General features: G+C 43.5%; 1 protein-coding gene across 1 annotated transcript; it reads left to right on the top strand.

Moving 5' to 3' along the window:
- The first annotated feature begins 1,907 nt into the window (after window positions 1-1,907).
- On the top strand, window positions 1,908-21,530 carry ELK4 (ETS transcription factor ELK4). The gene is made up of 5 exons (XM_025855208.2): window positions 1,908-2,121; window positions 8,394-8,609; window positions 9,729-10,598; window positions 11,853-11,969; window positions 13,481-21,530. Exons 2-5 carry the CDS (start codon window positions 8,403-8,405, stop codon window positions 13,577-13,579), a joined length of 1,293 nt encoding a protein of 430 aa, XP_025710993.1. The 5' UTR covers window positions 1,908-2,121; window positions 8,394-8,402; the 3' UTR covers window positions 13,580-21,530.
- The last annotated feature ends 457 nt before the right edge of the window (window positions 21,531-21,987 follow it).

Raw genomic sequence — 21,987 nt, 5'->3', positions numbered from 1 at the left:
GTGTCTCTATCAAATAAATAAATAAAATCTTTAAAAAAAAAAAACCAGACAGACTTGCTATGACTAATTTAAGAACTCCCAAATTAGGCTCTTTTCCAAAAATACATTGCAATCGACAAGACCGTCAACTCCGCCTTAAAGGAATTGTGATACCACTGCAGACCCTGAGGCTGAATCAGAGGTTCCCTGCTAGTTTGGGTAGAGCAGGGTAGTCTGTTGAAGAGTTCCACAACCCTGAACTGTTCTTGGTCTGAGGCTTAAAATGAAATCCTTCTATAAACAAATGTTTCCAAGGGTGTATCTTAAACAGCTTACCTTAAAAATTCTTATTTTTTCCTCTCCGTTTCTAAAATGGAAACTGTTGCGAGGAAACATTTTATATCAGAGGCCAAGAGTGCTAGTGTTTTTCAGTTATTGCACGTTTCCTCTTAATGAAAATGTTTACATCCTCTTGTGAAATTATTTTTAAAAAGGTAACATCTTTTGCTAGTGTTGCTTTTACAGGAATACCTCTGTGTTATAATTACTCTTACGGCGGAGGTGGTTGGAAATAAAACGTGCTGTTTCTCTTCCAAAAGCCTACCTGGGTTAATAGGATCACACTTAGTGAGTTCAATTAATTTTACCTTGAATTCAGTTGGGGTGAGGTGGAGGCAAAAATAAATGACATCACCATTTGCTGGGTGTCTACTGTGTGCCAGGAAATGCACTAAGCACATTAGTCTTTATCTCATTCGATCTTTTCAGCAATGCTGCACATTATCATCTTCATTTTACACGAGGAACAGAGGTTCAGAGAGGTTAAGCAACTCTCTGCAGGTCTTACGGATAGTAAATGGCCACCTAAAGGTAACTCACACACTGGCCTTCTGGTTTCTTGTTAAATAGAATATGCAATCTATTTCTTCGGGGTTTTGTTCAGCAGTCCAGCTTACTGACTGTGCATGTCTTCTGCTAACTTACTCAAGTAGTCTTTAGTACCAAGTGTGATTGGTTCCTTAAGAATTCTCTTTAACGAGAACCTATGTGCTAGAAACTCTGCTCGGTGACTTGAGCACCTGATCTGCTTTAATCATCGCAATTCTAAGAGACTGGGTTCTCTCCGTTTCACAGATGATGAAAGTTTTGGGAAGTAAAGAAAGTGACTAGGGTCTCCAAGATAGTGAGCGGTAGAGCCACGACTGGATTCCAGGTCCGACTCCATTTGTCAGTCCACGGGCCAGTGATCCACAGCGCTGATTTAATATTCATCGGGGGTGTTCGTTATGTCCTGGGAGCCGGTACTTCGATGAGCAAGCTGCGGCAGCACCAACTCCTCCGTCCACTCAGCCGGGGAAAAGGCAGGACAAGTGGCCTAGGAGAGAGAAGCCCTCCCGCTTCAGCTTAGCAACAACAGAGGTGGTCCCCTGGACCGCCGCCCGGCGAGCGCCACCCCCTCTCCCGGACGCGGGAGATGCGGAGAGGGCCCCAGCCGTCCGGAGACTCCCGCACACAGACGGCAGCTTTGGTGCTGCGGACTCGGTCGGACGCTTCAGCAAGCCGTTAGCAGCCACTCAGTGGTCCGGCGGAGAGCGGCGAGTGCGGAACTCCAGGGCGTACCCGCCCTGAGCCCAAGCCTGCCCCCGGGACCCCCGAAACCTGGGCTTGGGGCGGCAGCCGCTCACTGCCCGGCACCCACAGGGGCTCCGCCCTTCCCGCCCCCGGAAGTGACGCGCGGCCGCAACGGCGTCTGGGAGGGGCCCCGACGTAGCCGGGGGGTTTGAGAGTGGCGGCGGCCGCAGAGGAACTGGCAGGCCGGGCCCCGACGAGGAACGCCCCGAGCGCGCGCCCGGCGGGTAGCGGCCCCACGACCCGCGCCGCCGCCGCCGCCGCCGCCGCCGCGTGCGGGGGCGGGGAGGGCGGGGCGCAAGAAGCCGCGGCGGGCGCGGCGGCGGCTGGCGATGCGGGCGGCTGCGGGCACCCGGCGGGCTCGGCTTGGCCGCCGCCGCCTTCTTCGGCTCCGCCGCGGGGGTCGCAGCGGCTGCCGCGCCGTCCTCGAGCTCCCGGCGTGAGGAGGCGGCGGGCAGAGAGAAGCATCACGCTCCAGGCGGAGACCCAGAGGGAGCCCCGCGCGCGGCCTCGGTGAGCAGCCGGCCCCGCGCGCCTCGTCCACCCCGCGCCCCTTCGGGCTCTCGCGGCCGCCGCCCCCGCCGCGGGGAGCTGGGAGCAGGGGCCGGCGGAGGGGGGGGAGGCGGCACAACAGGAAGTGAGCGTGGCGGCGGGGGCGGGGGCGGGCGCGCGCTCCCCTGGGACCCGCCCCCCGCCCGCCCTGCCCTGGCCGCGGCCCCCGCCCCGCGGCGCGCAGGTGGGCGGCGGAGCGCTCGGTCCCTCGCTTCGCCCCTCGGGTCCCTGGGGCACAGGGTGGCAGTGGCTCTTTGGCTTGGAGAGGGGAGGCGAATTCTGACTCTTTGTGGTGACAGGAAGTTGGAAAATGAAAGTACAGTAATTCAGAGCTTACCGAGGCCGCGTGAGGTTGCGGCTCTTCCCCGGACTTTGATCTGCTCTGTGGCACACGGTCACCGAAGTTTCTTCCTCTCCCCAAGCTCGCTGTTCACCCGGTGTCAAGTTTCATTTCTTTTTCTACTTCTGTCCCGCGAGCCCCTTCCCCCCTTGATTTTGCGCTTAGTGTACAGCTGCCGCGAGGCTGGTCGCCCTTTGGTTCCTGGGAGGATCAATTGGAAACATCTTTTGGGGGCGGAATATTAACTGGCCTTGGCAGGAAATAAGGGGTATTGTTGATTGATGGAAGTAGTCAAAAAATACACAGTTGGCTTTTTCCCAGGCTGTTGAAGTTTAGGGCATTCCCATGAAGACTCTGGAGTCTCTTCCTCATCACAACAGTGGATCAGGTCCTCCCTTCCCTTTTGCCGGCTCCCAGCCACCACCCCACCGCGCGGAAAACTTGGTGCTTTAATATTTAGCACTGTTAGTGGTTCCATTAAAATGGTGTATGATTCCGCTCACCCTTCCCCACCTCCCCGTCAGGAACTCCCTTCTCTCTGATTTTACTTAAACGTTAAAACTGTGAAAGTGAAATCCATTACATTTTTAGGGAAATGCCTTCAAGTTTTACTGCAATGTAATTATACTTTTAATATTTTTTTTTGAGATTTTATTTATTTATTTGACCGAGAGAGACAGGGAGAGAGGGAACACAAGCAGGGGGAGTGGGAGAGGGAGAAGCAGGCTTCCTGCTGAGCAGGGAGCCCGATGCGGGGCTCGATCCCAGGACCCTGGGATCATGACCTGAGCCGAAGGCAGGCACTTAACGACTGAGCCACCCAAGCGCCCCAACTTTTAATATGTTCTTAATATAGGGTGCTGTACTGTGTTAAGAGATTCCTGGTTACTTTTCGTAAAGGGTGGTGATTGTAGTTCAAAACTAGTCTCGATACATAATTTGGTTGGTTTTTTTTAAAGATTTTATTTATTTATTTGAGAGAGAGAATGAGAGAGAGAGAGCATGAGAGAGGGGAGGGTCAGAGGGAGAAGCCGACTCCCCGCTGAGCAGGGAGCCGGATGCGGGACTCGATCCCGGGACTCCAGGAACATGACCTGAGGCGAAGGCAGCTGCCCAACCAACTGAGCCACTCGGGGGCCCCTGGTTTTGTTTTATTTAAGCAGCACGCTGAATTTGGAGACCTTTAGTATTTGGGTCTTAGCTGCTGTTTCTGAAAAATAGTTGGGCTATGGGTCACCACAGCAACTGGACTGTGTGTATTATAAACATGTTTAGGGGGAAAAAAGTTTCATTTACTGGAGAGTTCCTTTCCCTAATAGGTTATTTCAACATGCTTTCTTTCAGTTTACCTCTGGGATTGACCTATTTTTGAGGTATTAAGGTAGAATCAGTTACGTTTTCAACATCTAACTCCTCAGTCACGTTCTTTCATTTGCAACAGTTAAGTATTTCTCTCCCTCATTATACTTCTGAAAAGCTAATTTTAGAAAACTTGAGTTTTTCCATGAAGGAAAGTAAAGGTTTTTATTGATAAGTAGCTAGAATAAAACTATTTGTATTTTTCAACTTGTCATTTCCCCTTTTTGATAACTGTCTTCTGGAAGTTTTTTTCTTTAGTTCTCTTTTATGTCTGAGGTAATAATTGAATTTCGTGTTGATAGCACACTTTAGGAACTGAAATGAAGAGGTTCAACTTGACTGTATACTCAAAGGTTCACCAACTTTTCGATCAGAGTATGACCTGATTCCAGAATTAAATGAATAAAATACTCCTTTCAAGTACCCACTGAGGATGTCCATTTTATATCCACGTTAGTTTTTTGTGAAAGAACATTGTTTTCCAGTGCTTCATTCCAAAACCATGATGCCTTTTGATTCTAAACAACCTTCTATCCCAGAGGCACTGTAAAGTACTAAAAAAAAGCCTCGGCATTTTCCCCAGCAGTTAGGTTCTGCCCTGAAGTAGCAGCAGCTCACCAGCGTTTGACTCGGTCCATGCGCTCCCCTCATACCCAGGAGGGAAGGTAGAAGTTGAAAGGTGAAACCTGAACCCCTCTGGGTGCACACCCGCACTCTGGGGACCCTCCCCTCTGCTCAGAATGGCACTGTGCGCTCACTGTGGAGATGGTAGTGCTTACTTCTCTCTTTGCACCCGTGCCTTAGCCGTTACAAACCCATGGGGCTCAAGCATTATCTACGTGATAGGTAGTAAGACTCTAGGATTTAGTTTGGGAATTTTCCCCCAAACAGATGGAATTACAGGCGCCAAATTCTAATCATTTTGAGATTTCAGTTCTCTGTCCTTCATCTTCTCCCCTCCCTCTCTCTGTCCCCTGCCTCCCGTTTCCCCTCTTTCCCCTCCTCCTGGTCTTCTTCCTCTCCCTCTCCCTCTCTCTCTCTCACACAGACACACTCTCACACCCCGACCCCTATAAGCATTTTTTTTTCCAAGTAGGCTCCGTGAGTGCGGAACTTGAACTCAGGACCCTGAGATCAAGACCTGAGCTGAGATCAAGAGTGTGGACACTTAACTGATAAGCCACCAGGAGCCCCCCTAGGCATTCTTGATATGAAGATGATGTCTGGAAATATGGAGACGGTTCTTCACTTAAGCTAAAATTTACTAGGGAGTAGTTTTAACAGGTGTAGACTAAAAAAAAAAAAAAATCATTTAGATGGGAAACATGTAAATAAAAGTAGCCATGAACAGACATCATTAGAAGAAAGGGTCTCTGGTAAATTGAGAGAAATGGCATTCCTCCCCCCCACCATACTTGATGGATCATAATATAAAATCACTCTTTTTTATTTAAGTAAGCCTTGTGCTCAACCTGGGGCTTGAACTCACAATCCCAAATCAAAAGTCACATGCTCTACTGACTGAGCCAGCCAGGTAGCCCCTAAAACTACTCTTTTAACTCAGCTAAGGTGGGAAAGGTTAGCGGGCAGGGTTACTTAGCATCAAAGTCGCACTTCATATTTGTAGGCCATTATCACTTAGTATCTAATTGTAATACTTGTTACAACCTACTGGTGATGTGAATGCAGTTCTCCACCTAGGGAATGGTTCTGATAAACAGAGTTTGTGACTGTGCTGAGAGAAACTTGGATTCGTGGGCTCAGCTTCTCCATTAACTGTGACTGGGGACATCTGCTTCCTGTTCTATTTTGTTTTCCCATCTCTACTTTTGAATGACAGTATCTGTAGCCAGCTCCGAAGTGACAACTAAGGATTATTGGAGGACATTTTGAGTGTCTTGGAAAAGTTCTAGAAACCCAGCTATCTTGCGCTGCAGTTTCTTATCTGCCTTTTTTGGGAGCAGACATAGTTGACCCTTAAGGATCCCATTCTTTGTGAGTTATACGTTGTTAGAATTAGGCTCCTAAGGCCTATGGATTTGTAGTATTTGTAGTGTTTTTAGCATCCTTATTGAGATAAAATTCATCTACTTAAGTTGTACAGTATGGTGGTTTTAGTATATTTGAAGAGTTGTGTAACTACCACCACAATCTTAAGTTTAGAATATTTACATCACCCCATAAGCAGTAATTCCCCATTCTTCTCTCCACCCAGCCCCTAGCAACCACTGATCTACTTTCTGTGTTGAACGCATTTGCCTATTCTGGACATTTCACATAAATGGAGATACAATATGTGGTCTTTTGTGGCTGGCATCTTTCACTTAACGTAATGTTTTCAAGGTTTGTCCATGTTGTAGCATGTACTAGTACTTTAGTCCTTTTTCTGGCTGAATAATATTCCACTGTGTAGTTACACCACATTTTGCCTGTCCATTTATCAGCTGATGGACATTTTGTTGTTTCTACTTTTTGGATATTGTTACGGAATAATGTTGCTGTGAACATTCCTGTACAGGTGTCTGTGTGGGCATGTATTTTCAGTTCTTTTGGGTATGTACCTAGGAGTGGAATTGCTGGGTCATATGGTAACTCCTTAGCATTTTGAGGAACTATCACACTGGTTTCCAAAGTGGCTATACCATTTTACATTCCTACCAGCAATGCATGAGGGATTCACTTTCTTTACATCCTAGGCAACGCTTGTTACTGGCTTTTTGATTATAGCCATCCTAATAGGTGTGAAGTGGTATCTCTTGTGGTTTTGATTTTCAGTTCCCTAATAACTAATGTTGAGTACCTTTTCATGAGCTTATTGTCAGTTTGTCTATCTTCTTTGAAGATAATGTCTTTGCAAATCTTTTGCCTAGTTTTTTTTTTAATTATAAGATTTTTTTTTTTTAAGATTTTTTAAGTAATCTCTACACCCATTGTGGGGCTTGAACTCACAACCCTGAGATCAAGAGTTGCATGTTGTACTGACTGAGCCAGCCAGGCCCCCTAATTATAAGAATTTTTGGGGCGCCTGGGTAGCTCAGTCGGTTGAGTGTCCAATTCTTGATATCAGCTAAGGTCATTTTCTCAGGGTCCTGGGATTGAGCCCCATATGGGGCTCCGCATTCAGTGGGGAGTCTGCTTGAGGATTTTTCTTTTTTCTTCTTTTTTTTTAAGATTTTATTTATTTATTTGACAGAGACACTGCGAGAGAGGGAACACAAGCAGGGGGAGCGGGAGAAGGAGAAGCAGGCTTCCTGCTGAGCAGGAAGCCAGATTTGGGGGGATTTGGGGCTCGATCCCAGGACCCTGGAGATCATGACCTGAGCTGAAGGCAGACGCTTAACGACTGAGCCACCCAGGCAGCCCGAGGATTTTTCTTCCTCTCCCCCGGCTTCTGTGCCCTCTGCTCTCTTAAATAAATCAATCTATTTTTTTTTAAAGATTTTATTTGTTTATTTGAGAGAGAGCACAAGGGGGGGTGGGTAGGGGGGAGCAGCAGAGTCAGAGGGAGAAGCAGCCTCCCCACCAAGCAGGGAGCCCGACTTGGGGCTTGATCCCAGGATCCTGATATCACGACCCGAGCCGAAGGCAGGCACCCAACCGATTGAGCCACCCAGGCACCCTAAATAAATAAATCTTTTTTTAAAAATTCCTTTAGAAACAAAGAATTCTCTGGCCCAGAATGTCAGTACAGCCAAAATTGAGAAACTCTGGCCTAAAAAGGGAGATCCTAAAACCTGAGATATTGAATGATTTTTCATTGCATGTCTTGATAATCAGGTAAAGGCCACTAATCAAATAAAGGAGGATCTGTAGGGGCGCCTGGCTGGCTCAGTCAGTAGAGCATGCGACTCTTGGATCTCAGGGTCGTAAGTTCAAGCCCCACATTGGGCATGGAGCTGCCTTTAAAAAAAAGGAGTAACCCTGTGGGCAAAGTGGTGACAGAACTTGTAAATTAAATCAGGGAGCATTTTCTGAATTTTCAGTGCTGCCAATTTAAATGTAAATTAATTTATGAGAACGGAAACGATTTGGAGGAGAAATGCCAATGGAGCAAAAGTAGATTTATTCCCTACATCTTCGGGCCACGGTGAGACACACACATACTCCTGGCAAATAAACCAGTTTTGATTTAAATGGTGGTCTCAGAGGATAGGACAATGAGCTTTTCAGATAAAACTCAGGAACCAGCGGTACTCTGGTGACCGAGAGTCCTCAGACTGCTCCTGTGACTTACGGGAACTCATTTTGTCTCCCAGCAAGGCTTTTCTTAAGCAGTGTGGCTTGCTTAAGAGCAGATTGCCTGGGTTTAAATGTCAGCCCCACCACTTACTTGCTTGGCCTCAGACAAGTGACTTAACTCTTCTCTGAATCAGTTTTTTCAAATGTAAAATGAGGCTGCAACAGTATTTGTTTTGTAGGGTTGTTGTGGGAATGAAATGAAGTAATACATTTGGAGCACGGTGCCTGGCATATGGTGTCCTGTAAGGGTTGGCTGTTAATATTATTGTATGTCTTATCTGTATGCCTCTTTCAGCTCATTGCTATGGACAGTGCTATCACCCTGTGGCAGTTCCTCCTTCAGCTCCTACAGGAGCCTCAGAACAAGCACATGATCAGCTGGACCTCTAATGATGGGGAGTTCAAGCTCTTGCAGGCAGAAGAGGTGGCTCGTCTCTGGGGGATTCGTAAGAACAAGCCTAATATGAATTATGACAAACTCAGCCGAGCCCTCAGATACTATTATGTAAAGGTAATACACATCCACCTCAAAACAAGAATTGTTCCTCTCTTCTGTTGAGGTTATAAGGTACTAATGTCCTTTTTTATTTGAGGTATAATTGACATAAAACATTATATTTTAATTGAGGTATAATTAAGGTACAATTGACATAAAATATTAGTTTTAGGTGTACAACATAATGATTTGATATTTGTGTACACTGCAAAATGATCACTGTCCTGGTTTATTTTCATCCAATTTATTTCATAACTTCAGCAGTTTGGAATTAGGATGAAACATGTAAATGTTCCAGTTCTATTTCTGCAGTCCCACTCCTCACGCATATGTTGTTCCTAATTGCAGTTGTCTGTAAAGAAAAAGTGAGTATAGGGTTGGAATAAGGAAAAGAAAATTTGAGATTCTTGAGGACAAAATAAAACATTCTCATATATATCATAGTTTAAAAGTTGTCACATATATGCTTGTTTTTTAGCTGTACTTTTTAATTTAACCCAGAGAACACAAATTAGTACTTTAAAGAATAGCTGTTAATACAGATTTGATTTCTTAGCTAAAATTTATTTTTTGCTTGATTTCCTATTATTTTGGATATGTTCTTGGGCTCTGAGGTGAAATGAATGGTTCAAATGGATAGAATTAGAATGAGAAGCTGAGGTCTTAATTTCTTTCACCTTTGAGTGGTTGGTCTTACCAGTTTTCCCCTATGGGGGTGTGAGGTAAGAAAGAACTGGAACTTCAGAAGGAAGTAGAAGGCCCAGCAGAAGTAATGTTCTCTTCCTTTGTGCTTACTCAGGATGCGAATGGCTGGTACCTTTGGAATTGTTTGAGACCACAGTTCAGTGATCTTTGAGTTAATACAGATAATTTGGTTGAGGGTGTTAGGCAATTGAAAACCTCTCTTTTACGTAACATGTCATTTCAGTTGTTCATAAGACATTTAAACATGCTCAGCTTATGCTCCATAGCGCTAGGACCTGGGTTTGGTATGGCTAGATAAATGCAGGTGATTTTGAGGCTCTCAAGTAAACTACTTGCCAAATAGAGACCCTTATGAAGTCAGCTTCTTCCTGAGCTGTGAGAGGTACATTTGCAAGAAAATATAAGCATGCTTATTTTATTTATCTACAGAATATCATTAAAAAAGTGAATGGTCAGAAGTTTGTGTACAAGTTTGTGTCTTACCCAGAGATTTTGAAAATGGACCCACTGACCGTGGGCAGGACTGAGGGAGACTCTGAAGCCGTGAGCTGCGGTGAAGTTGGCAGCAGCTGCAGGGACCCCGAGAGCGGGGGCAGAGAGAAGCCCCAGCAGCCCGGGGCCCGGGCCTCCAGCCGCAATGACTACATACACTCCGGCTTGTATTCTTCCTTTACTCTCAACTCTTTGAACTCCTCCAGTAAGAAGCTCTTCAAACCTATAAAGATTGAGAGTCCAGCTGAGAAGCTGGCAGACAAGAAGCCGCCTCAGGAGCCAACACCGTCTGTCATCAAATTCGTAACAACACCTTCCAAAAAGCTGCCAGTTGAACCTGTTGCCGCTGCCCTGTCAGCCGGCCCAAGCATTTCTCCGTCTCCAGAAGAAACGCTCCAGGCGTTGGAGACTTTGGCTTCCCCCAGACTGCCTTCCCTGGAAGCCCCGGCCTCTGCAGCCGGCGGCACCCCCGCCTTTGCCACGCCCCCCATCTCCGCCTCCCCTTCTGTGCAGGAGCCCCCCAGGACCCCTTCACCACCGCTGAGCCCCACCCCTGACATCGACACCGACATCGGGTCCGTGGCCTCGCAGCCCATGGAACTTCCCGAGAACTTGTCACTGGAGCCTCAAGACCAGGATTCAGCTTTGCTGGGAAAGGACAAAACAAGTAATTCCTCAAGATCCAAGAAACCCAAAGGCTTAGAGCTGGCGCCCATCCTTGTGATCACGGGCAGTGACCCGAGCCCCCTGGGAATATTGAGCCCGTCTCTCCCCACGGCTTCTCTTACGCCAGCACTGTTCTCACAGGTAACTGCCTCTTGCTTTCTGGAGCCACCAATGTTTGCATTGACCCCCCCCCCTTTTAAAACAAATCCAGAATCGACCACCGCCCGTTCTCATGCTGCTACTTAAGTCTGTCTTAGAAAGGTGGGCTGTGACCCCATGAAAGTAACCCAGTCCCGCACCTAATCGGAACTGCTGCAGGCGAGGTTTGGAGGAGCGTTCTGAAAGAACTCATTGTCTCTGCAAGCCAAGAAATATTTGTCAACTTCCTCCTAAAATGACTATTCTCTCTCTCTCTCTCTCTCTCTTTTTTTTGGGGGGGGGTCTTATAAAACTCATTGGTATTTTATACAAAAATAGTGATAACGTCAAAAGCTAGAAAACAATAAATCCTGAGAACCTTAAGAAAACCAACTGGTGTGATGTTGAGAAACAAGTTTGTACAGTTAACATTAGCTATTTCTTAACTTGCTCATCTCCTATAACATTTATTTATTTATTTATTTATTTATTTATTTATTTAAGAGAGGGGGTGAAGAGGGAGAGAGAAATTTTTTTTTTTTTAAGATTTTATTTCTTTGACAGAGACACAGCGAGAGAGGGAACACAAGCAGGAGGAGTGGGAGAGGGAGAAGCAGGCTTCCTGCAGAGCAGGGAGCCCGATGCAGGGCTCGATCCCAGGACCCTGGGATCATGACCTGAGCCGAAATCAAGAGTCCAACGCTTAACTGAGCTACCCAGGCACCTCCCCCGTAACATTTAAATAGGTGAATCCCAGACCTCCCTTACTAAGGAGAACTGTGTTTGTGACTTTAGTTACCCACTATTTCTCTGCAATTGACCAGATTGGTTTCTTTATTTGGGAAAGACCCTACAAAACACAGGTTAAAAAATATTTTGCCCTTTATCTTTCTTAGGTTGTAAAAATAATTTCTGAGCTTTTCCTCATGATAAAATTTCAGACATACTTAGTGGAGAAGAGGACAATATTTGGGTTCAGGGTTGGGGCACCTGGGTGGCTCAGTCAGTGAAGTGTCTGCCTTCCGCTCAGGTCATGTTCCCGGGGTCCTGGGATCAAAGCCCCGCGTCAGGCTCCCTGCTCGGCGGGGAGCCTGCCTCTCCCTCTGCCTCAGCGGCCCTCCCCAGCCCCCCCTTGTGCGCATGCTCTGTCTCTCTCAGATAAAATATTTGGGTTCACGGCTACTGGTGTATTATTATAAGGTTCAAACATAATCCTGGTGAGTCACTTAGTGACCGTCTTTGTTCTGCGTGTTGCAGACGCCCATCTTACTGACGCCGAGCCCCTTGCTCTCCAGCATCCACTTCTGGAGTACTCTCAGCCCTGTTGCTCCCCTGAGTCCAGCCAGACTGCAAGGTGCTAACACACTCTTCCAGGTGAGTCACCTCCAAGCCTGTCTCTCGCAGTTGGGGCCTGGCACATGAAGAAAGAGAAAGGCCGTTTCTTCACTCTTCAGTCTCCTCATTATAAAACTTCTGTTTAATAAATACGCTCTACGAGGGTAATTTGCCAGCCGGCAAACAACTCCGACAGACACAGCCACGCTTCCTTTTCATTCTTTACTGTTACATACATTTCAGTTAGACCAATTAGTGTTCAGTACTGTAGTAGATTTTGAACCCACCCAGTTTCTTTGTCATTTTAAATGCTAGAAATCCTCTTTTTTTTTTTTTTCTTGGAAAAGAAAATACACACGTGTGAAAATTTGCAGGAGAATCTGCACATAGGTCTCTTTTACCTGAGGATTTTTAAAAAAACTTCTGAGAATGGTCTGTCAAATACTCCCGTTTCTCACTCATTTAAAATTGATACTTGCCAACATTTTAAATATGTTTTAAAAAATGGATATTGTAGTATCCCTTAACTGAGATCATAGGAAAGGTGTCACAGCTTTTAACCATAATTTTTCCCCAAGCATCTAGACTTTATAACTTGTAGAGTTTATTTTGGTTGATTCATTCACTTATTTAGGGGTAACTCACAGGGAGATTTTCTTATATTTTACAATTTAATTTTTCATTTGTTCTTTTGGAAATGAAATGGTTAAGAAAAAAGGAAATGAAAAAAAATTTTTTTTAAGATTTATTTATTTATTTGACAGAGAGAGACACAGCAAGAGAGGGAACACAAGCAGGGGGAGTGGGAGAGGGAGAAGCAGGCCTCCCACGGAGCAGGGAGCCCGATGCAGGGCTCGATCCCAGGACCCTGGGACCATGACCTGAGCCGAAGGCAGACGCTTAACGACTGAGCCACCCAGGCACCCTGAAAAATCTTTCTACTTCTGCATTTTTTTTTCCAAAAAGTTCTAAATTACTGAATGGAAAGAGTGTTGAGAATGTTTCATATTTTATTTTTACATTTTTCTTTGCCTCTCACAGATAATTGAGTTGTAGAGTGATCTGAGACCTTAAAGTCACAGTGCTCATGCAGTTTCAGCGTGGACTCTCCCTATAGAACTGGTCTTAGAATACATGATGGGGAGCTCTGTTCTGGGATGAGCACCCTATAACTATTTGCACCAGTTATGGAGTTCATGAATGGGCATCTCTTTCCGGACCTCTTTTTGACTGTGATTTGCTTTGTAATTGAATTATACTCTATAGTGCATGAACTTTCTAAAACCTTTGTGTAAAGTTAAATGTAAATCTGTATACCTTAAGCTATGAGGGAAGGTAGGCCAGAGAGTGTTAATATTTAACATGTAGGTGTTTTTTCTTTGAAGTTTTTCCTGTGACATCATATTCTTCCATGATAAACGGTTACTACCTTTGTCCCGTGAGCCACTGCAGGCAGCTTTCACGTTCTGCCTCAGGGACTGTAGCCGGGACAGAAAGTGAAAGTTGGGGTTGAGTAATAGGATGATAATGTGTTTTATTTTCTTTCTCAGTTTCCTTCTGTACTGAACAGTCATGGACCATTCACTGTGTCTGGCCTGGATGGACCACCCACCCCTGGCCCATTTTCCCCAGATCTACAGAAAACATAACCTATGCACTTGTGGAATGAGAGAACCAAGGAATAAAGAAACAGAGTCGTTCAACATGATTACATTTGAAGTGAGCAGTTAGTAGTTCTACAATGCTAATAATAGACTATTGTGATTTTTGCCATTCCCCATTGAAATGCCTTTTTAAGATTCCCTTTGAATATGACTCAAGTTGGACTGTATATAAAAATGCCTTAATTGGAGTCCAAACTCCACCTCCCTCTTCCTTCCTTCACTCCTTCCTTCCTTCCTTCCTTCCTTCCTTCCTTCCTTCCTAAGTATTTTGAGCTTTGTGTTAAAGATATTTTTGGTGGGGTTTAACAGCTAGCTATGCTTTGCAAGAGCAGTTAAGAACAAAGTTACTCCTGCCTTATTGGGACCCTTTGGCCAGGAAAACGATGCTTTGAGTGTATTATTTGGAGAAATGTGAACTGCAGTTGTTGGCTGTATCTTCAGGACTAAGTGTGTTCTGTGGAGTAACTGAAAGTGAGCTGTGTAAAGGCAGTGAAGGAAGAGGAATCCTTCCTGTTCACACAAAGTAAGATTGGAGCAGTATTATCGGAGAGATTCTGTTTGACTGTAAAGGGGAACATATGTAAGCAACTCCACAGAAAGACATCTTACTTACCTTTATCATGTGGGTTTCTTAGCCATAAGTGTGATCGTGTTTGAACCTGTGAACAGAGCACGGAGCCTAGTCTGTTTCAACACAGGAAGATGTTTTAAACTTGGGGTTTAAGACAGCGTTTGCAACAACCAGTGAGAATAGGGGACCCCATCTCCAGCATGGAAGTACCGACAAGTCTCTGGGTGGTATGATTACAGCCCCGTGGTACACAGCCTGGTAAGTGATGGCTTTTAGGGTGAAGCTGGGTTTTGAAATCTTGAGGCATCTCTGAATGAAACATTCATCTGAATGACTTGAAACAACATGTGGGGCTGTCCCCAGTTAGAAGAGACTTTTTCTTTCCTGTTCATTTTACTCTATTTTCCACTGCATATTTACCTTCTTTTAAATTTAAGGTTGTTAGGGGTTGTAATAGTTTTAAAGATGTTATTAGGAAGATGAAAAGCAAAGCAAAGCCTCCAAACCTCAGGTGAGGTAAAGATGTGCTTATTTCTTTGACAGAAAAATTTTTTTTTAATTAGAGAGCCACAGAATTTGTTTGGAAATGCTTATACACAGGGATTGGATTGTTCACATTAGTAGTGAGAAATGTAGGCCTTCATCTCTACGTTACCACATTTATAAAATGTTACCATATGGTGATCAGTGCCAGGTGCGCACGGAGTTGTGGAGCCTCCAAACTGAATTGATACCAGCATCACAGTGGAATCTTCTGAAAAACTTGGCTTTGAAAGTCTAGGATTAGATTATATGCCACCACCACAACACTGCCCATTAACCTCATTTTTTAACTATAGAAACAGTTCTATAATTGAGACCCATAAACTGAAGGGAAAGAGGGAGCAAGCATTGGAGGGCTCAAAATGACACTGAGACAAACCAGCATCTTCCAGATGTATAATCCTTACTTTAAATGTTTCTGTACAGTGTAGAGAAGCTGTAGTGTGAGGCACCCAGACACCCATGCTAGGTTAGCAGGAGTGGAGGGACAATATTCAGGGAGCTGTCTTTATATTTGTAGTGTTGAAGACCTGTTCGCGATTCATTTGTGGTCACCAGCTGAAAGATCTGTTCTTGGGGTGTTCTGGAGCGATGGGGAACAGACGGTGGGACTTGTCTCCCACACTGAGTCATTTACTTTGCATGCTTGTTTGAAATCAGACCTCTCAGCAGCACTTTGGAATAGTTATTAGGTTAATGAATATTTTGTACTTTAAATGTAAGTATTGATGGCTTGGTTTAACTAGATATTTTAAATTTTGAAAGCACAAAAGTATTTTATCTCTTTGAAGTAAGGGAGAAAAGCCATTGGTTGTTTTCATAGACAATATCTTTGAAGATTACCTATCTCAGCACAGGGGTGCCTGGGAACCAAGGGCACCATTAAAACTCAGTCACAGCACCTTCCTAGGAACCAGTTTTTGTGAGTCCTCTGTCTATAAACCTACCCCGGAAGCCTCCGAGAGGTGTGGGCCTCAGGAGATTGATGATCTGCTTTCTCTTTGAGATCAACTGACGTGGAGAAGTGTGCGTGCGTGTGTATGTGTGTGTGTGTGTTTCCTTTTTTAAATGAAAGTTTACAACCTTAGCTCAAGTGTATGAGGCAGACCGTTCTGTTTGTAAACTACCTCTTTCCTGGAAAAGTCTCAGCTTCATGTTTTTTGAACATCCAGAGTTCTTAGCATCAAAAGGTAACCTACCACTTAAGCTCAGTGTTCACTGGGGAGCCTTCTGTTTGGTATCTGTAGCTGGTACCCATCACGGGTCATTTTGCCGGGATGATGGCTGGTGGGCCAAAGTAGCCCACGTTAAGGGAAGGGAGCAGGTTGGATGAGTTTTTGAGACATCTGTGATTATCTTAGCTTTTCATCTGCCCTGGCCCATATCTCTACTCATTTGTATGCTGGGAAATGTTTAAAACAACCAGGCTCTCTGAAGGGGAGGAAAAAAAAAAAGTCCTTAAATTGTAGCATTTGCTGATTTCCATGATGTAAATGACTCCCCCTGTGGCTGATTTGAAGCCGCTGCCTTCAAGTTGAGAATGGAGGGGCACAGCGCTGCACTCTTGGCCGGCGGCCACCGCGTTCATTCCAGCCTCAGGTGGGTTTTCGCATAATTTCTAAAATCATTTTTTTCTTGTTCCTATGCTGGTTTTTTAAAATACAAAATTAAAATCACATGTCTAACTTAAGTAATTTTTTTTTTTAATGGTTTGTCAATGCTTTTGTGATGTAATGTTCCTTATGGTGTATTTTGTGTGTTCTAACAAAGGTGAAAACTTCCATTGATTTTTAAAAATACGTACTTAAGGGAATGATCCAGAAATCCTCAAAAAGTCCATGTAAACTTCTTAGAATTAAAACATAGGTTTAATTTTTCCACATTTTGATGGCTAAAATAGGAGTATAAATTTTTTCTTCAGATTTTGACAGGAAAAGTAAGCCCATGGGCCAACATATATACACACATGTATGTATATATGGTGAAAGGGTACTGGATTTTTTTTTTCCTTTAAATTTTTTTATTCTTATGTTAATCACCATACATTACATCATTAGTTTTTGATAGGGTACTGGATTTTTTTAACTGGAAGAATTCCTTGACTTTTTACATACTGTACTAGAGATCCAAAAAGGCAGGTCTGTTGAATCTATTCACCTGGCACAATTTCTAGTTTTCTCCATACTGTGTGTCACTCAGGCTTGGAGGGGAAAGGAAGTCAGAGGCTTGGGATGCTGCCGCCATCAGAGCAGGCTCTGGGTAGTAACACGGCAGGTCCGTCCCTAGCGGGCGTTGTGTGAGGTCTGGCACAGTAACCTTGTCTTATCCTGATCTCAGAATATTTGTTAGGATTGTGAAGTTCTAAAGGCAGTTTTGTAGGTTTCTAGGGAACGTAAGCCCCTGGAAGCACCCCCTGGCATTTTAGGAAAGTGGCCTCCAGCCTTTCAGAGCACATACCTTGCCCAGTAAAGGTTTTTGAACACCAGTTTCCTCTTGCAAAATCATACGTGTGAAAGTTGTTAACTGCTGTGTGAAAGTCACATGTACATTATAAGACAACATAAAAATCGGAATTAAGGATGATGTAAAAAGGAAATCTTGACTGGAAGTTCTAGGGAGATTGTCTTGTACACCTTCTGGCAGCACATACTCTCTACCTGAAAGACCACTGACTCAGGATATTGTTTACAGTCTGATCTTGAAAACAAAAGGTGCATGCTTTTGTTGTGATACATGGAGAAACCCTTTACATGTTTGCTCTGATTTTCATGTCAAATCTCTAGAAGTTCAGTTTGGAAATCTTCGGGAAAGGTTGTCTTCAATTTCCTGAAGTGTTATATTAATTCTTTTTCATACATGACCCCCCCTTACCAGTGTTTTCTAGAGCTTCATGCATAGTATTTTTGACAGCCTCTTGTCTCTTTTCTCTCCAAATTAGGTATGATTCTGTAATTGACTTTTATTTTACTAGTCTGCTTACAAACTTCTTTTGGCCTTATTAATGTTATGTTTTACCAACAAATTCTGAATTATTTTAAGTTGCTTTATGCAAAACTGTATAACATCTTCCATTTTCTTGCTGCATTCATAAGTTCTGATTTTTTATTTTTTGGAACATTTCAGCATCTGAAGAAATACTTTCCTTGATGGGCCAGTGCTACTTATCACTTCACTAACTTGTATATATTTTAGTTATCCATGCCAGAAATCTAGAATTGTGCTCAGGCGCTGCTCTTAGGTGTGTAGACCAGTCTGGAGAGGAGTGCAGGTGTCTTTGTGCAGAAACCTGGAGCTCTGAGTGAATCACCAAACCAACGGGGAAGTTAAAAAGACTACTCACCGTGTTATCTGAGGGAAGGACAGAAAATGTTACTTCTAAATGGAGCTGAGAAGTTAATTGTTCCCCCCACAGTAGGGAAGTGGAGGTCAACATTAATTTTCTTTCTTTAGCAGGTCCCCTAACTGGAGATGGGTTCTGTGGAAAACATTTTATGAATTATTTTCTTGGTTTTGGGTCAACAAATAAATGTTATTTTTAATGCTGCAGGCATTACCTGAAACAAGGTGCCCTGTTATTCCTCTTAGGTCATCAGAATTCTGCTTACTGGAGTTTGAAGTTTTAATCTTAGAATCTAGAATTCTTGTGGGTGGTAGTGTATTAAGCAAGAAAAGAAGGCGGTTTGATTTCATTTCTCGTACTTGGTGGAACCTGTTAGCATAAAAGTCATGTTTTGACCTGTAAACACAGCAATCTGAAAGGTGAGTTGTTGATGTGGTTTAAATGTTCCATTTGAAGCTGCCAGTTTCTTCAGGCTTTTCCAAAAAAAAAAAAAAAGAAAAGAAATTGCAATAGATTGACAGCCTGCCAGAAAATGGCAGCTATATCGTGAGATCGGGAGGCCCAGAGTGGCTTTTGCGAGAGGGGAGGCGTTGGCTTTCAGGCTTTCCACAGAAACCAAGATGTTCAAGCTGTTAACATCGTTTTAAATGAACCCCCTAACAAAACTCAGGAGGGATACAATCAAACACAGTAAGGCTCTTGAACTCTAGTTTTTTAGTTATAATACACATCAGAAAGTTTTGTGAGATTTAAAGTTTTATTTTTAAAGATGTAATTGGAAGACTAGAGCATTTCCTTCCAAGTCATTCTGGTGTATTGGCTGAGTACCTGTGTACGTGTGGATATGCTGATGTGCTGAGTGTGTGTGCGCGCGTGCGTGGAAATAAATCTTTCAGAGGGAACGTAGAGTTTTCATCCTCTAGGATGGCTCCTAGGCTATTTTATGTGAAAACTTAAAAAAAGATTGGCCGCACTTTACAGTTGCCACTTTTAAAAAACGAATGCCTTGCACATATATTTTTAAATCCCTAGAATCATCGACCTTAAAAGACTAATTGCTTGCCACCATTTTAGAGCTGGAAGGCTGCCTGTGACATGTGCTGAACAAAGCTGCGTTGACCCGCTCTCCTGCGCGTGCATCACTGCCCTTTCCTAACATTTCTACACTTCCGCTTTTGTGTAGAATCCTCATTTTGGTGGGGTCTAAATTTCTCAGAGAGGGGGTTTATACGAAGTAGTATTTCTAAAGTACAGATTTGATCGTGAATTGATGAAATGGTGGGGGAGTTCTGGCACCGTAGCCTAGTTTATCCTTCTAAACTGTATGGAAGAAGCATTAGCAGAAACCTCAGAGTATCTTGGGCTGAATGTTCTTCTCAGCTTTGCCTTGTTTCCCATCTCATAAGGGCCCATTCTGACTCTTGTCCCTCCAAGGATTATAAGCTGTGCTAGGACAGGCCTGGGACCTTCTGGACAAGGGTGGGCGCGCCCTGAAGCCAGGCCAGAGTTCTAGCCAGTAGAATCATGCAAGTATGCCTAGAATAGAGTTCAGGGGTGGGAATGCCACGTACTGGTATTAAATCACTTGGCACTTTTTGGGGCACCATTATTAGCACTGTTTTGTTATTAATAACTGGAAGCACTTAATGATTATTTTGTTTAATTTCGACCTAAGGATGTTGAGGGTCAGAGAAGTAATGTTTATTTCTCGTTTATGTTTTCTGGAATTAAGACTCTTTGGAGAAAAGACAAATGGATTACCTAATGAGCCATTCTTTCAGGCTCTGTAAGGTATGCTCTTTTGGCTAGGATATTTTAAAATCATTTACAAGCTTTAAATATTGTGCTTTGTAGAAATGTATGACTTTTCAAATGATTTGCAATTGATGGAATACACTCAGCTTTGTAAACTATCCACTTTTCTGGTTCTTTTCGGTTTACTCGTTGTTGCTTATTGTCTATTAGGCAAGGGACACGGTCCCTTCTAAGACATTTCATATTTTCTGTTTTTGAGGGCAGTATTACCAAGGCCTTTATATGTACATTACATTCAGTGCTTATGTGAGAAGTAGCGATGTCTTACGACCTTCCCTGTTCACGATTAGTGAAATAAACTAATATGCATATATGTAAAGATAGAAATTAATGCAGTTAAATTTTTTGATCACTCGCGGCCTATTTATTCGGTCTGGCCATTTGATTTTCCTAATCACAGTCATACCGGTTTCTGCACTTTTGCCTTCATGTAGTTTCACTGACCTCTGTGGGTAGGGAAGATTAAATATGAAACACTCAGTCCAGTCATTCTGCTACTGGTAGCTTTGGTTTGAGGTGAATACAATTTTTGACTAAAATTAGTTTTTTAGAATTATGCCCTTTATTGGCCAGATAATTAAGTTGGCTTAAAAAAAAATGTGTAACTTTGCATTTTGACAATAATTTTTAATGAGCCCTACTGGATCTTCAGGCGTGGCTATCACATGAAAGTTGAATGTTATTAAATAGTAAACATTTGATTTTCATCTGCCCTGTGTCTGATGCAGAAGAAAAGCATATGTCTGCTGTGGCATTAACACTGGAGAGAAGTATTCTTTTACATCCCCGCTTAGTTCGGGATATGCAGTAATAAGAACTTGTCAGGGTGCTTCCCTCCAGCCTAGATCGATTTTCCCCCTTGTTTGTTGAAATCGATCTCTCACAATATCTAGTTTCCACCACTTCTGTGTACATGGAAGGCTTCTGTGTAATGCAGGCGCACACTTACCCGAAGGAATGAATGACGGGTAATGCGTCACTAATAACTTGTCTTAAAGTCAGTGTAATTTACATTAGGGAGACCTTCAAAGTATTAAAATTGCTTTTTTCTTCTTTTTCTTAACACTGCAGTTGACATGATGGTAACCACTACCATTTATTAAAATCATACTGATTGTGCAGTGGGAGAGAAGCTGCCATGGCTTCTAGCTCAGCAGTCTGACCTAGCCTGTTGGGAAGCAAAGGGGTGTTCTTTTAAGGTTGATTAGGATTGACTGTAGCCAGAGTTTCAAACTCTGTTCGAATGTGGCGAAGAACCTTCACACACAGCATAGGTAGGTGAGGACGACGATGCGCTAGCACTTTGGGGGCTTTATGATATGCTGCTTTTAAAAGGGAAAAGTGTAGCTGATACTCAGTGCATCTCCACACATAGCAAGGGGTTGCTCTGATAACCAATCAGGTGACTTTTTTCTGTCACTTCAAGTTGTATGCAAAATTTTTGTTAAATTCTGTAATGGTCTTTTTAGAAAGAGGATACGTCAAAAACAACTATTTTTATGCAGGAACTGACAGAGGAATTTGCTTTGTATAATGGCAAGCTAGCTTTAAGAAAGCACTGTAGCAAATTTACTGAAGTCCAAAACTATGTAGACATGTTAATAGATATATGTGCAACTAGATATGGACAACAATTGTATTTTTTTAAATAAATATTTTTAACAAAATGACTGACTTGATTATTCCTCTCACATCCATTGAGCTGGTCTGTGTGGATTCTGTGTTCATCCATACTAAATAGATAAGTGTAAGTTAAAAGTTCAGTTTCCCAGTGGTTATCATTAAAACCCGCCCTTCAACTATTTGATGTGTGTCTACATTAAAATATTTAAAGCCTGAGTTGGGATATAGGTGGTGGAAAGGGGAGACTGTAAAATGATCACTGATATAAAAAGGAATTAAGAGAACTACACGGGCTAGAAAAATTATTCGCCGTGTAAAATCTTTTTTTTTTACTTGTGAATTTCACTTTTTTTTTTTTTAAGATTTTATTTATTTGAGAGAGAGAGAGTGCACACAAGCAGGGGAGCGGAAGACAGAGGGAGAGGGAGAAGCAGGCTTCCCGCCGAGCAGGGAGCCCGATGTGGAGCTCAGTCCCAGAATCCTGGGATCATGACCTGAGCC

The sequence above is a fragment of the Callorhinus ursinus genome, unplaced genomic scaffold, assembly GCF_003265705.2.
Source record: "Callorhinus ursinus isolate GAN/ISIS: 27379988/994484 unplaced genomic scaffold, GSC_fseal_2.0 scaffold57, whole genome shotgun sequence".
NCBI classification, from domain to species: Eukaryota; Metazoa; Chordata; class Mammalia; order Carnivora; family Otariidae; genus Callorhinus; species Callorhinus ursinus.
Note: the sequence above shows the minus strand (reverse complement) of the source record. Positions and strands in the feature narration are given on the sequence as shown.